We start from the raw sequence: 16,802 nt of genomic DNA, 5'->3' as shown, positions 1-16,802 counted from the left end.
ATATTTATTTTAAATGTAAAGCTTAACCAATTGTTAAAACAGATATGAGTGGTGGCACTGGGCAAGTAGGCACAGTATCCAATGTGAACCTCACACAGAAGCTGGCAGGCAGGCAACTGCTCTTCTATTACAGGGAAAAAAAAATATTTATTTTAAATGTAAAGCTTAACCAATTGTTAAAACAGATATGAGTGGTGGCACTGGGCAAGTGGGCACAGTATCCAATGTGAACCTCACACAGAAGCTGGCAGGCAGGCAACTGCTCTTCTATTACAGTGGAAACAAAATTTTGGTTGTAAAAGCACGCTATAGAGACACCAGATATGAGTGGCAACTGTCAAAGTACGCTGGCAGGGTTGTGCAGGGCACACGCTGAAGGAAGACCTGACAGAGCCGCTTGAAGGACACTGACTGTCTGCTATTAGCTTACACTGGAAACCTTTTTTCTTTGTAAAAGCACGCTAAAGAGACACCAGATATGATTGGCAACTGTCAAAGCACGCTGGCACAGGTCTGCAGAGCACACGCTGAAGTAGGCCTGACACCCAGATGCTTGCAGACAACTAACTGATCTTCTATTACAGTGAAAAAAAAATGATTTCTTTAAAATCTAAAGCTTAAGCTATTGTTAAAACAGATATGAGTGGTGGCACTGACTGTGCAAATGGGCAAGGCATCCAACCTGACACAGAAGCTGGCAGGCAGGCAACTGCTCTTCTATTACAGTGAATTTTTTTTATTTATTTTAAATCTAAAGCTTAACCAATTGTTAAAACAGATATGAGTGGTGGCACTGGGCTAGTGGGCACAGTATCCAATGTGAACCTCACACAGAAGCTGGCAGGCAGGCAACTGCTCTTCTATTACAGTGAAAAAAATTATTTCTTTAAAATCTAAAGCTTAACCAATTGTTAAAACAGATATGAGTGGTGGCACTGACTGTGCAAATGGGCAAGGCATCCAACCTGACACAGAAGCTGGCAGGCAGGCAACTGCTCTTCTATTACAGTGAAAAAAATTATTTATTTTAAATCTAAAGCTTAACCAATTGTTAAAACAGATATGAGTGGTGGCACTGGGCAAGTGGGCACAGTATCCAATGTGAACCTCACACAGAAGCTGGCAGGCAGGCAACTGCTCTTCTATTACAGTGAAAAAAAATATTTATTTTAAATGTAAAGCTTAACCAATTGTTAAAACAGATATGAGTGGTGGCACTGGGCAAATAGGCACAGTATCCAATGTGAACCTCACACAGAAGCTGGCAGGCAGGCACCTGCAATTACATTACACAGGGGGGAAAAAAGCAGCCTGATGTTATAGCCCTAAAAAGGGCTTTTTGGGGTGCTGTCCTTACAGCAGAGATCAGATGAGTCCTTCAGGATTGTAGTGGACACTGAATACCCTAGCCTAGCTATCAATTTCCCTATCTAATCAGCAGCAGCTAAACTTTCCCTCCTCTCACTAAGCATGCATCTTCCGAATGAATCGAAAATGGATGCTGGGAGGGAGGTTGGAGGGTGTGGAAGGGAGGGAGTGCTGCTGATTGGCTGTAATGTGTCTGCTGACCGAGAGGCACAGGGTCAAAGTTTGGCCAATGATGACGAATAGGGGGCGGATCGAACTGCGCATGTGTCCGCCCGCCGCGGCGAACGCGAACAAGCTAATTTCGCCGGGAACTGTTCGCCGGCGGACAGTTCGGTACATCACTATATATAAGTTAAACCAAAAACATATAAAATTTATTTTTTATATTAAAAATAAATAAATTAAATAAATTAATATTAAATATGTGTAAGTATTTTTTTTAGTAATTTAATGAATTAGCTTGGCCATGTTATATGATCATGTTTTCATTAAAAAATAGAACTATAATAATTTTATATAATGTTTTTATCCGATTGGAGTTTAGCTGAATTAGCAGTAAATTATAAATCTTACTGTTACAAAACTATTCTAGATCTTTTATTGACCCAGGAAAGGTGTAGGAGTTTTGCAGTTGGTTCCATAAGAACCGGGATTCTCGAACTCATTAACAGTACATTGCACTATTTAAATCCAGAAATGTGAGCAAAAATTGATAAATTGGAATAAAAGTCTCCAAATCTGCAATAGTGGTAAATTATAGATATTAATAATAAGTGCGATGTTTGATTGATTGCGTTAACACTAAACACGCTATCACGTCATTTTCTTTTTTGAATCATAGATTGGACTTTTTGAGTCTGAATTTCCCTGTGCCAATATACAAAAATACTTGTGTTTTATGGTTTAATCATGTTTTATGGTACAATCATCTCTCTCTACCTTTCTAAGTCTCACAGTAAGATCTCTACATGTATACACCTCATCACAAAAGCTTATTCACTAGTTTAGAAATTAAAGGAATTATAACAGATTTGTAATAATATGTAATTTTGAGAATTGTTGCAGTTTGGATATTTTAGTCTAAAATCTGCAGATTCCTTGTTAATTCTCTACAGTTTCCTGCTCAGTAAACGAAACATCAAGATTATTCACTTAACGTAATTGAAGTGAATTACAAATGTTGTGTAAAAATAACTAAAATTAAAACAGACTTTTCTGTGCGATGTTTTACAATTTGAATATTTTGTCTTAAAATGTGAAATTTTTTGAGTTTATTTTGAAATTCTGACGTAATAAGCTTTTGCATGAAAAAAGGAAAAAAATACTTCATATATGTCAGCTTTCAATAATATTACAATATATGCTATTTCCCTTTGATAACATGTTAATTATTTTAGCATTATCTTAATTTCTAACAATATAAACAATGCGACTTTTATTTATATCAAGTAAAATATCAGAATTTCGATTTTAGACGATTAATGTAAAACAGTAAAACAAATCTCCAAAATGAAATCTAAGCCTATAGTAATATGTTAAATAGATAACACTGATAAAATATAATTAGAAAATCCGTTTCATCGCTACCGTGAGATATTAAAAGTTCCGATGACTCTCAGTAAAGGTCAATATTTCTAAAAATAGATATAGTATAAATTTAACAATAATTGTTTTACCTTTAATAATCAATAAACAGAGATGTCTCATGTCACCGACAGGAGCGAGACATCAAGTCTCGTGCTTTGAAAGAAAGAAAACACCGGAAACTCACATATCAAGAGGTTTTTAGATTTTAACCATTGCTTATACAGAGACTGTCCTAATTGTAGAATGATCACAACACCTAAAACTCTCACAAATCTGCAAATTAACACGAAGTTAAAGTATTATCCAAATACAATTCTTCTTTCAACAGACATTTCACATTAACTTTAGTACAGTTTTAAGGAGAAGTTTATCTTCATTTAAGAAAAGTTACTGGTAAGCACTGAAATGTAAATGTTATTTATTCTCAATCACTATCAAATTCTATCAAAAGTAGAAATCATTGTAACGTTGGATACACCGGTTACGTTTCACGGATACTCAAACATTTACATTGTAGAAGCTACACAATCTAAATTTTTCATGTGTGAATTGTCAGGAATAGAGTTGAGCGAACCCGAACTGAAAAGTTCGGGTTCGTACCGAACATTACGTTTTTTGGACCCAGGACCCGAACATGGACATATAACTGTATGTTCGGGTTGGAGTTTGGCGATTTAATGACGTGTTTTGAAAGGCCGCAGGGCACTCAATCAACAAGCGTTTGACTTGTGTGCCCTTAGAAGCCATGCCTACTAATGGCATGGCTGTGATTGGCCAGTGCAGCATAAAAGCTGGTCACTTAGAATTAGTAAATTAGGCCCCTACTCGCTATACCACGAGTAGGGGCGTGTCTATTAGCCTGTGGCTGCTCACTGTTGAAAAAAAAACTTGATGCGTGAGTGGGGGCTTTTAAACTAAAGGGGGGTGGGGGCCCTAAATAACAATAAGAGGGGGACCTACTGTCCTCCCCCCTGGCCCCCACCTCTGTGCTGCCAGGGGGGACCTAAATAACAATAAGGGGGGGACCTACTGTCCTCCCCCCCAGCCCCCACCCCTGAGCGTTGGGTGGGGGCCCTAAATAACAATAAGGGGGGACCTACTGCCCTCCCCCATGGCCCCCACTACTGAACTGTGGGTTGGGGCCATAAATAAAAATTGGGGAGGGGACCTAATGTCCTCTCCCCCAGCCCACACCCCTGATTGGTGGGTGGGGGCCATACATAAAAATTGGGGGGGACCTAATGTCCTCCCGCCCCGCGCCAACCACCCCTGTGCGGCGGGTGGGGGCCCTAAAAAACAATAAGGGGGGACCTAATGTCCTCCCCCCGGCCCCCAACCCTGCGCGGTGGGTAGGGGCTATAGATAAAAATCCCCCCCCCCTCCAGGTGACTAGAGGTTCCCAAACCCCAAGTCACCCCCCTCCCCCCAAAAATGTACCCTACCTACACCCCTCATCCTAAAAATAATGAAGGGGGACCCTTGTCTAAATACCTGTAAAAAAAATAGACTTACCATATGATGTCTTCTTTCTTCTAAAATCTTTTTTCAGCCCCAAAAAAGGCCAAATAAAAATCCAGAATAACCGACGCACTAAAAAAAAAAAAATTATCCTTCTTCACCCATGGAGGGCTCCGCGCAGACTGGGCTCTGCAGGGCGGGGGAAGGCTTATAAAGCCTTGCCCCGCCCTGCAATTAGGTTTAGAGCACTCTGATTGGTGGGTTTAAGCCATCCAATCAGAGTGCTCTGACAGGTAAATGAAGAGACTGACAGGATGAGCCCTCCATGGATGAAAATGTTTATTTTTATTTTTGCGCTCGTTTTTTTTTTTTTTTTTTTTTTTTAGTGCATCGGTTATTATGGATTTTTTTATTTGGGCTTTTTTGGGGCTGAAAAAAGAAGATTTTAGAAGAAAGAAAACATCAAATTGTAAGTTTTTTTTTTTACAGGTACTTAGTTAATGGTCCCTCCCTCATTATTTTTAGGGTAAGGGCGGTAGGTAGGGGTTAGTTTTTTTAGGGAGGGGGGTGACTAGGGGTTTGGGGACCCCTAGTCACCTGAGGGGGTACATTTTTATTTAGGGCCTCCACCCGCCGCTCAGGGGTGGGGGCCAGGGGGGAGGACAATAGGTCCCCCCGCTTATTGTTATTTAGGGCCCCCACCCACCGCTCAGGGGTGGGGGTCAGGGGGGAGGACATTAGGTCCCCCCCTTATTCTAATTTAGGGCCCTCACCCACCGTTAAGGGGTGGGGGCCAGGGTGGAGGACATTAGGACACCCCTTATTAGTATTTTTGTTATTTAGGGCCCCCACCCACTGCTCAGGGGTGGGGGTCAGGGGGGAGGACGTTAGGTCCCCCCCTTATTCTAATTTAGGGCCCTCACCCACCGTTCAGGGGTGGGGGCCAGGGTGGAGGACATTAGGACACCCCTTATTAGTATTTAGGGCACGCACCCGCCGCTCAGGCGTGGGGATCAGAGGGGAGGACATTAGGTCCCCCCTTATTCTGATTTAGGGCCCCCACCCGCTGCTCAGGGGTGGGGGCCGGGGGGAGGACAATAGGTCCCCCCCCCTTATTCTGATTTAGGGCCCCCACCCGCCACCGCAAATTCTTACAGCTGAATTCTGACTATGTTTGTATAGTTTTTATTTAAAATTGTATACAGTGTAACATTCTTCATTCTTCCACTGGGTAAGTATATTAGTTCTTAGGCAATACTGTGCTTCGGAACTTCAGAACTTTGGCAACTTCGGAACTTCGACACTTCGGAAATTCGGCAACTTTGGAACTTCAGCACTTCGGAACTCCAGCACTTCGACACTTCGGAAATTCAGTAATTTTGGAATTTCGGTACTTCGGCAATTTATCTATTCGGACATTCGGAAGTACCCGAATGTCCGAATCGCCCAAAATTCAGTGGAATTCACATTCGGACCGAAACAAATTGCACATGTCTACCGACCACCCTGCCTGTGTAGTGTGCTGCTCATTGACCCCCCAGAAGCTGTGAATAACCGCAGCTTAATTGATGAACGGCTGGGTGGCCAGCGTTTGTATGAACGAACACGTGTCGGCGGCTATTTTGTTTAGCCGAACGCGCTCAGCTGTGTTTTGTTGTCGGACGCCCTGAATTATTTTTGGCTACTATTTCCATGAACACCGCTGAGACTTCTACCTTCCGTGGATTCGGCTAAATCCATACGAACGGAGCACAATTCTAATGGAGTAAACTAAACGAGACGATTGCACTGAAGCTATGCATGAACGGATCTGTTCGTGCAATTTGTAATTTATTTGAAGGAAAAGATAGACCGACCGCACAGCCTTAATCTATGGAACTCTTTTGGGCATGAAAGCCATGCTTGCAGTCGGTCAAATATGACTTCCATGGAATTTGGGAACCCCTGCTCTGATTTGGGTGATTTTGGGATATGTTGTTCGCCCAGATCAGAGCTATCTCGGGATGTATGATTTATGGGGATATGTTGTTGTTTTGGGGTGTATCTGTGTTTTGGGTAAAACTATATTTTCTGCCTGTGGTAATTAAATTAGCCCATTGTGTTTAGCTGGGAGTGTCGGACTGTCCTGTACTATATTGATTGGCTGTTGTAACTTTGTGTCCTGTGTTCCACAAGGTCCATGTTGGTGGTAACCGTGTGGGAAATTGTGTAAGAAAAGCTCTGTATGCTCATTAAACCAGTTCTACTTGACCCTCAACTCGCAGCCTAGACTCGTGTTTGGAGGGGACAGCTATAATCACTACAGGGATTGCTATGCTCTGCATACTCCCTTAGCTTCACTGAGCTCTTGTAAGAGCTTGTTCCTGTTCCTGCTTCGCTCTCTGGAAGGAAGAGAGGTTCACACACTGGAGCCTGGAGCCTTGTCGTAGATCCAGGGTGGGTACGGGGACATTGAGACCCCAGACCAAGCCGCGGTGGTTCGTGGGGTCTGCAGTGCTTATGGTGTCTGGTGCAGTGCTGATGGTCCTTGGTGAGCACTAGGAGCATCCATCTACGGTCCAACCCTCAGCTAGCCTGGGGCAACAAGAAAGAAGAAATTAAAATAGCCCTCTATGAGGGATACATTCAGTGTGTCCAGATTATATCTCAAAAAGGGGACAACCCTAATATTTGTACAAAAGAAAAAGAGAGGTGTATCCCATGGACAAAAAGTCCGGGAAACACCAGTGAGATATGAATCTCTGTTGTCTGTTAAAAGTTGGTAATCTTTAATAGGTATACATAACCATGAACAAGAAAAATAATAAATGAAAAATATAATAATAAAATGAAATGCACACACTTAAATAAAGGGGAGAGGAGACTAACGAAGCTCGGGAAGCTAAGGAAGAGGCTAGGGCCAAGGGTATAAGGAGGGTAAATCTCCTATACCCAGGTGAATGCGTGTGCTAATAGGTATAGCACCAATATTAAGTAGAGAGGCAGCTATGAGGAAGAATGCGTACCCCAGTAAATAATACCAACAGAGTATACTAATTGCTCAAACTGACTACTGAGTGCAAATATATCCCCAGTGAAAAGAAGGCCAAAATGTAGTAAGGAGACACTAAAGCTCCTAGAAGTGGCTACACTGGAGGATATTGCTGGATCAGTGATAAATAGTTACTCAGATTGGCTGAAGTGTATACATAGGGCATTAAGTTACTGCAGCTCTCCCTGCCTCTCCACAAAGCAGCTACCTTAAGAACACATAAGTATGGGCTATAATGGAGAATATAATATATAATAAAGAAACACAGAGCCCCTAGAAATGGTTACAGTAGAGCTTATAGATGCCTCATATAGTCTAGTATGAACAGGTAAATACCCAGTGAACCATAGCTCAGTACTGATAAAAGGACACTTAGCCCCTAGTAGTGGTGACGCTGGAGGGTTCTACTTGGATCCATACTACCTGACATACTGGCTTTTGTATCTATAAGGCTCATGCTCTTTAGAGTAGTCAGCTGGTAAAGAAAAGCCCCATCAAGCCACAGTAGGTGGCTATGAACCGCTGTATTGCAAGTTGCTTTTTGAGTCAATGTAGCAACATGCCTAGCACTGACTTGTTAGAACGAAATAGTCGGTAGTGAGACAAAGCCAGTCAGAAGCCTGGGGCAACAGTAACATTCCTATATTCAAAAAGGGTTTAAAATCCTTGCCTGGAAATTGTAGACCTGTGAGCTTAACTTCTGTGGCTGGAAAAGTATTTGAAAGGTTATTAAGGGATAATATTCAAGAATTCCTTGAGAAGAACGGGGTTATCAGCAAAAATCAGCACGGTTTTATAAAGCACAGGTCATGTCAAATGTCAAACTAACTTGATTGCATTCTACGAAGAAGTAAGTAGAAGTAGCGATCAGGGTGTTGTAGTGGATGTGATCTATTGGGATTTTGCCAAGGCATTTGATACAGTTCCACACAAAAGATTAGTGTTCAAACTCAAAGAAATCGGTCTAGATGAAAATTCTTGTTCTTGGGTAGAACATTGTCTTAAAAATAGAGTACAAACAGATGTCATGAATGGTACATTTTCAAGCTGGACATAGTTGGCAAGTGGTGTCCCTCAGGGTTCTTTTCTGGGACCTCTTCTATTTAACATGTTTATAAATGATCTTAAAAAAAACATTGAAAGTCATGTTTCAGTGTGTGCAGATGGCACGAAACTCTATAAAGTAATACAATGTGAGAAAGATACTACTTTGCTGCAGAGGGGTTTAGATAGACTGGGGGACTGGGCACTCAAATGGCAGATGAAAGTGGAAAAATGCTAAGTTATGCAATTTGGCATAAAGAATGCACAAGCAACTTATACCCTTAATGGAAGCAAATTATGGATAACAATACACGAAAAGGACTTGGGAATTGCTATAGACAACAAAATATGAAACAATGTGCAATGTCAATAAGCAGTGGCTAAGGCCAGTAAGACATTGTCATGCATGAAAAAAGGGCAATTATTCTCAGGATGAGAATATAATTTTGCCTCTTTATAAATCACTGGTAAGACCACATCTTGAATATGCTGTGTGATTTTGGGCACCTATTCTAAAGAAGGATATTATGGCACTAGAAAAAGTGCAGAGACAGGCTATTACAATATTATACAAATATATCCAGGACCATTACAAATCATTGTGTGGAAATATATTCACAAACCAGACTTTACATAGGACACGAGGTCATGCGTTTAGACTGGAAGTAAGAAGATTTTGGCTTAGGCAAAGAATGTTTTTTTACCCGGTTGAACAATAAGGATGTGGAATTCTCTGCCTGAAGAAGTGGTTTTATCAGAGTACCTACATATGTTCAAACAGCAAATAGATGCATACTTGCAAAAACAGAATATTCAAGGATATAATATTTCAATGTAGGGTAATAACTGCTTGTTCCAAGGATTAATCTGACTGCCATTCTGGGGTCCAGAAGGATTTTTTTTCAGAGACTGTTGCAAAATTGGAATTGCCTCAAACTGGGGTTTTTGCCTTCTTTTGGATCAACAGCAAAAAACAAATGTGAGGAAGGCTGAACTTGATGGACGCAAGTCTCTTTTCAGCCTCTGTAACTATGTAACTATGCTTACGGCTATTTTTTTTTAAAAATATATATAAAAATGTCATCTGAAACTGCTTGCAAGACAGATGTAGGACTTGGTGTGGAATTCTATTAGTTATGGAGGAAGAGTCTGTCCACAGCTTGGGGCAGCCATCCACACTATATATTACAGTCTCACTCAATGCCACCCCCGATTTTAGTCTTCATGGTTTTCTTGTCTTCCTTTTCCCCGTCACACTGTTTGTTTAGTCTATTCTCTGTTAACTGCTTCATGTCCTGCTTTATGTCCTTCCTACTTTCTCTGCTCTGTTTCCTGCCCTATTTTAGTATATTTTCTTACTTTGTTATCTTTTTATTAGTTTAAGGTTAGTGTTACGACTTGCCTATTGTGAGGAACCTTATCATGGTGGCATCTCGTGACCATTAGGTGTAACCTTCGGTGTCAGGTACTTTTTAAGTCCTACATCATATAGCCTGAGTCTTTGTTACTCTTTGTTCCATCTCCGCACACTTATTCCCTACATTCTGTGTCTCTCAATGTCAGCTCAACTTATCAAAACAAAACTAAAGTACTAAAGCTAAAGAAAATGTTTTCCTTTCCTTTAAATGTAATAGAAACATGTTATACCACAGTCACATTAAACAAGAAACAAAAACTGTTTCTACAATTACTTTACACTGTAATTCCCGTGTTGGGGTTATTTGCTTTTTAAAAAGTTAGGCAATTTGTCTTAGGAAAATGGTAGCTTCTAAAAGGGAATTATAACTCCAAAAGAATAAAATATTAATAATATTGAGACCTTGGGAGTCCCAAACTCCCATATCATGCTCCCACTAACACACTTTCACTAACTCTGGGACTAATCAGTACACACCGATCACTTATATAAGGACACTCATTATAGCTCGTATAGGTTTGCTCATATGTTGAAAAAGTTACCATCATGTCAAATCTTGAACAAATATATTTAAGAACGTTGAAATCATTTGAGTCTTTGAGAATATATTTATGAAGAATTCAAAGAGCAGAGCTCAAACATGGTGGCGTTAATCTGAAATTACTACAATTAAGGTAAAATATGTATATCTGTTTTCTTTTATTAGAATTGAATGGTGTTTTCTGCCTTATTTTGATTTGTTGTTTTTATGTCATTTACATTCTAATTAATTATATCATAGAATACTAAGATTACATTGTGTGTCTCTAAGTATTTACTGGTGACCCCACAGGAAGGGGGAAATTATTCAGTATTCTTACAATAAGGCAACAATGGATGAATATCTTTCTTGAATAAGTTACTGTCAGTATTTTAATTTATGGTATGCTCAAAGTCTGTTTAAGATTCCTGTATTTATTAAGATGAAAATAAAATTCGCTGTTATTTGGACAATCATTGTCACACATTATATTTATGACATCATTTGCTTTTCTTTAGGTGTATTTTACATAGTTACAGAGACTGAAAAGAGACATTTGTCCATCAAGTTCAGCCTTCCTCACATTTGTTTTTTGCTGTTGATCCAAAAGAAGGCAAAGAAAAAACTAGGAAAAAAAAAATTTCTTGACCCCAGAATGGCAGTCAGATTTATCCGTGGATCAAGAAGCTATTACCCTACATTGAAAAATTATATCCTTGAATATTCTGTTTTTTCAAGTATGCATCTAGTAGCTGTTTGAACATCTGTACAGATTCTGATAAAACCACTTCTTCAGGCAGAGAATTCCACATCCTCATTGTTCTTACAGTAAAAAACCTTTCCTTTGCCTTAGACGAAATCTCCTTTCTTCCAGCCTAAACGCATGACCTCGTGTCCTACGTAAAGTCCGGTTTGTGAATAGATTTCCACACAATGGTTTGTATTGGCCCCGAATATATTTGTATAATGTTATCATATCCCCACTCAGGCGACGTTTTTCTAAACTAAAGAGGTTTACATTTGTTAAGCTTTCTTCATAGCTGATATGTTCCATTCATTTTATCAATTTTGAGCCCGCCTCTGTACTTTTTCTAGTGCCATGATATCCTTCTTTAGAATAGGTGCCCAAAATTGCACAGTATATGCAATATGTGTTTTTACCAGTGATTTATAAAGAGGCAAAATGATATTCTCATCCCGAGAAATTATGCTATGTTTCATGCATGACAATACCTTACTGGCCTTAGCCACTGCTGATTGACATTGAACATTGTTGCATAGTTTGTTGTCTACAACAATCACCAAGTATAAATAAATTGCTAGTACATTCTTGACCCCGAAGTGCATAACTTTGCATTTTTCTTCATTAAATTTCATCTGCCATTTGAGTGCCCAGTCCCCCAGTCTATCTAAATCCCTCTGCAGCAATGCAATATGCGAAATTGCTCACATTGTATTACTTTACAGTTTTGTGTCATCTGCAAACACTGAAACATGACTTTCAATGCTTTTTTCAAGATCATTGTGATAGCTTTTATGGAAGACTCCAACCAGACGGCTGAGAATGGATTCATCCTCCTTGGTCTGTCGACCATCCCGAACCTTCAAGCTATTTTCTTCTCCCTGTTTCTGTCTATGTATGTAGTCACTCTAGTAGGAAACACTTTGCTTATTGTAGCTGTGAGACTAAATACTCAGCTCCAGACCCCAATGTATTTCTTCCTCTGTAATCTCGCCTTCATTGACATCTGTTTCTCCACCACCGTAGTGCCCCAACTTTTGGCAAACACTTTAAATAAGGATGTAAACATTTCTTTGTTAGCATGTGCGACTCAAATGCTCATAGGTTTAGTTCTTGGCTCAACAGAATGTTTACTGCTGGCAGTCATGTCCTTCGACCGGTACGCAGCTATCTGTAAACCATTACACTACAATGTTATAATGAGGAAAAAACTGTGCATCTCTTTAGCAACTGGGTGCTGGGCAGTCTGTATTATAAATTCCTTTGCTCATGTTATCCTAACTTTTAAATTGACATTTTGCGGGTCCCATCACATCAACCACTTTTCTTGTGAGATGCCTCCATTCTTTCGAATAGCTTGTACTGACACCTGGTTGAATGAGATCGCAATGTTTGTCTCTGCTTTGATTATTGTGACATGTTCCTTCTTGTTAACTCTAATTTCATACATTCATATTATTAAAACAATAGTAAAGATCCGGTCTACTGATAGACGGCATAAGGTTTTCTCAACCTGCGCATCTCACCTCACCGTGGTCAGTCTCTATTACACCACCATCATGTCCATTTATCTACGCCCACATTCCGCATACTACCCCGAAACAGACAAAGACGTAACCCTTCTCTACAACACGGTTACACCAATGCTGAATCCCATTGTCTACAGCATCCGAAATAAACCTGTTAAAGGCACAATAAAGAGAATCTTTATCAGGAAAATATTCAGATAATAATTAATAACAGGGTATTGTGAATTATATCATTCAGATTTCTAAGAAATAAAAACATACACTGTTTCCCAAGCTTTAGATACACAGATACACCCTGATTTGTGGACTTTTCTCCTCTCCTGCCCTATTGAAGATCTGAGGAGAGCTGAAAAGAAGAGCCTTAGCTTGATATTGGAATTATCCAACACTACTGTCCCACCTTGGACTTCACAAGATACTGAAGTGGTGATGGTGCTAGGAATCTGTATATCCAGCATTTCAGCTTGAAACATTGCACACCCAGAACACCTTCCCTGGCTGCCTCAAGTGATTTCTGGTCAAAATGTATGTCTGTCATCGGCACACACAGGACACTGGTGAAAGATATAATGAGCTTCGATCATGCAGGCAATGTCCTTGCAAGGGGCAGACGTGCTCTCTCCTCCCTTCCTCCCACTGTGCGCTCCCTCCTGTCTCCCTCTGTTATGGTCTTTATTTTTTTTCAATAAATCTTCTCCCTCCACCCCTTTTTTCCTCCTTCCTTTTCTCCCTTACCCATCACAGAGCACATGCATGCACCCTGAGCTGGTTATACAGTCCATTCAAATCCTTTTCTCCGAGTAGCATTTAATTGGACCACAGAGAGGAAGGGAGAGGAATGTGGCCAGATGTTGGAAGACCCTCTCTTGGTGCTGGATTATATTTTTATTTAATTTATAAAGTATAAGTGGGGACCTATAAACTAGAGCAGCATAAAGAAAATCTGCAAAATATAGGTTTAGAGTAACCCTTTAAACACGTTATTGTTTCTTAACATGGACCTGTCTATGCTAACACTACATTATCTAATGATCTAACAGTTGTCACTTAACCAAGGCTGTAATGCAAGCATGTCAAACTCAAAGGCTAACACGGGCCAAATAAACAAGGCTTACGTTTATGTGAGCTGCAAAAAACAAAAACTTTAGTTTCCATAGAAACATAGGTTTATTTAGAAAAGTACAGTATAAAAAGGTGCCTAACTGTCACTGGACGTCCTCACGCTTGTAGGGCTTCAAAGTAAACAAAAGAGTGAATTTATTTTAAGGAGACGTGCTTTTATATATAACTAATGTTTTGGTCCAGCTACCTTGACATATTAAGAAAAGTTTTGTAATGGGACTGAGATGGTGATATGTTTGAGAGTGACAGACTGTTACACAGCTGTAAAAAAACAAATTACGTTATCTTGTTGATTTTGCAGTCCTATGAGTGTGTTCTTCACTTTGGCAAACTTGATGATCTCAGCCAGTGGCGTACTAAGGGGGGGGGGAGGGGGCCACTCTCTAGGGGGGTGCCTGGGGCAGACTGTTATATATTTTATTTTAAACTGTATCTTTAACTTTTATATTATCTTTTATCTTTTATATTAATATATATATATAATTATATATATATATAACAAAAAGTAGTGATGGTAGCACTCACGGTCTTCAGTTAAAAATCTTCTTTATTTGACAAGAATTAAAACATAAGGTCTAGGATCAACGTTTCAGTCCTCTCTCAGGACTTTCATCAGGATCAATCATTAATATCAAAATACACGTACAATGATATTGATTAAATATATATACATAATTTTCATTATATATATTTATATATAATATAAAAAAAATATGTAAATACGTAAAAAAATAAAATAAAAAATAATAAATATAAAACAAGGATTGATGCCGGTGAAATAGCTCAGTGGGCTAATGCATCAGCAGAATCTGTTCTAACCCTTGGGTGGCAGGTTCAAATCCCGGCAAGGTTGATCCTTCCGAGGTAGATAAAATGAGTACCATTAAAAAAAAAAGGGAGTCACTTTTGTTCCTTTCCTGGTAAGTTTTATCCTGCAATCCATGAACCAGTTTAGTAGCCCTTCTCTGAATTCTCTCTAAGGTATCAATATCCTTCTGAAGATACGGTCTCCAGTACTGCGTACAATACTCCAAGTTAGGTCTCACCACTGTTCTGTACAATGGCATGAGCACTTCCCTCTTTCTACTGCTAATACCTCTCCCTATACAACCAAGCATTCTGCTAGCATTTCCTGCTGCTCTATTACATTGTCTGCCTACCTTTAAGTCATCAGAAATAATCACCCCTAAATCCCTTTCCTCAGATGTTGAGGTTAGGACTCTATCAAATATTCTGTACTCTGCCCTTGGGTTTTTATGTCCAAGATGCATTATCTTGCACTTATCCACATTAAATGTCAGTTGCCACAACTCTGACCATTTTTCTAGTTTACCTAAATCATTAGCCATTTGGCTTATCCCTCCTGGAACATCAACCCTGTTACATATCTTAGTATCATCCGCAAAAAGACATACCTTACCATCAAGACCTTCTGCAATATCACTAATAAAAATATCAAAGAGGGTATTAATGGGTCCAAGTACAGATCCCTGAGGTACCCCACTGGTGACAAGCCCAAGCTTCGAATATACTCCATTGACTACAGCCCTCTGTTGCCTGTCACTTAGCCACTGCCTCACCCATTCAGCAATATTGGAATCCAAACTTAAAGATTGCAGTTTATTGATAAGCCTTCTATGTGCAACTGTGTCAAAAGCCTTACTGAAATCTAGGTAAGCAATGTCTACTGCACCACCCTGATCTATAATTCTAGTTACCCAATCAAACAAATCAATGAGATTAGTTTGGCATGATCTCCCTGAAGTAAACCCATGTTGTCTCTGATCTTGAAATCCATGTGTTTTTAGATGTTCAACAATCCTATCCTTTAACATGGTTTCCATCACTTTCCCCACTACTGAAGTAAGGCTTACTGGCCTATAGTTGCCCGACTCCTCCCTATTACCTTTCTTGTGAATGGGCACAACATTCGCCAACTTCCAATCTTCTGGGACTACTCCTGTTATCAATGATTGGTTAAATAAATCTGTTAATGGTTTTGCTAGTACACCACTAAGCTCTTTTAATAGCTTTGGGTGTATTCCATCAGGTCCCATTGACTTATTTGTCTTTACTTTTGACAGTTGAAATAGAACCTCTTCCTCTGTGAACTCACGTGTAATAAATTACTTATTTATCCTTTTTCTTAACTGAGGTCCCTCTCCTTCATTTTCATCTGTAAATACCGAACAAAAATATTCATTGAGGCAGTCAGCTAGACATTTATCCTCTCCTACATACCTTCCTTCTTTTGTTTTTAATCTAACTAATCCTTGTTGTACTTTTCTTTTCTCATTTATGTATCTAAAAAAAGTTTTGTCCCCCTGTAGCGAAAGCCACTTCGCCACTGTGTTTTGGAGGGGGCTGCTTACCCGCCTCTTACCCTGTGACTACGGTCCCTGGGCGATTTGGCCCTTTATACACGGTATTTGGGCATACTGTGGGTTATTGGGCTGCCCCAGGATTATGGGCCCTCTCATCAGCCCATACGAAACTTAAACCCCATGGCATTTGAACTGGGTTTGTGGCATCTGAGCGCTGTTTGGATATGTTGAGCGCTCAGATCCAAGCCATCTGGGGATGGGTTGAATGTGGGGGTTCTGTTTAGTATAACAGGAGTTATGTATTTTTATGTCTTTTGGTGGTTGCTGGTAACATGTGCTTAATGGAGGCTGTGTTTGTCCCTGGATATAATTAAATCAGCTTCTCCATTGTCTCCAGGATAGAGGATTCTGAGGAACTAGTTTGAGCTGGAAAAACCATGCTTCCAGAAGGTCAAATGCACATTTGTACTAACTTTTGAACCCCTGGTCCAATTCGTATAATTTTTGAGTATGGATTGATTGTGAATATGTATTTTTATGCGAATGTGATGTATATTTTGGGAGTTATGAATGTTGTGTAAAAACTGTATTTTCCCTACCTATGATAATTGTATTTTCCTGTGTGTACAGATAATTAGTTTACAGGTAGAGGGGAGGGCT

General features: G+C 39.8%; 1 protein-coding gene across 1 annotated transcript; it reads left to right on the top strand.

The window, feature by feature from the left end:
• The first annotated feature begins 11,961 nt into the window (after positions 1 to 11,961).
• LOC134582704 (olfactory receptor 5V1-like) lies at positions 11,962 to 12,897 on the top strand. The gene has a single exon (XM_063439348.1). The coding sequence runs from the start codon at positions 11,962 to 11,964 to the stop codon at positions 12,895 to 12,897; it is 936 nt and encodes a 311-aa protein (XP_063295418.1).
• The last annotated feature ends 3,905 nt before the right edge of the window (positions 12,898 to 16,802 follow it).

The sequence above is a fragment of the Pelobates fuscus genome, chromosome 13 (genome assembly GCF_036172605.1).
Source record: "Pelobates fuscus isolate aPelFus1 chromosome 13, aPelFus1.pri, whole genome shotgun sequence".
NCBI classification, from domain to species: Eukaryota; Metazoa; Chordata; class Amphibia; order Anura; family Pelobatidae; genus Pelobates; species Pelobates fuscus.
This window is presented reverse-complemented; position numbering and strand designations above follow the sequence as displayed.

Bases quoted from the DNA above. Each gene is read 5' to 3' on its own strand.
- LOC134582704 (XM_063439348.1), top strand. From the start codon at position 11,962: ATGGAAGACTCCAACCAGACGGCTGAGAATGGATTCATCCTCCTTGGT.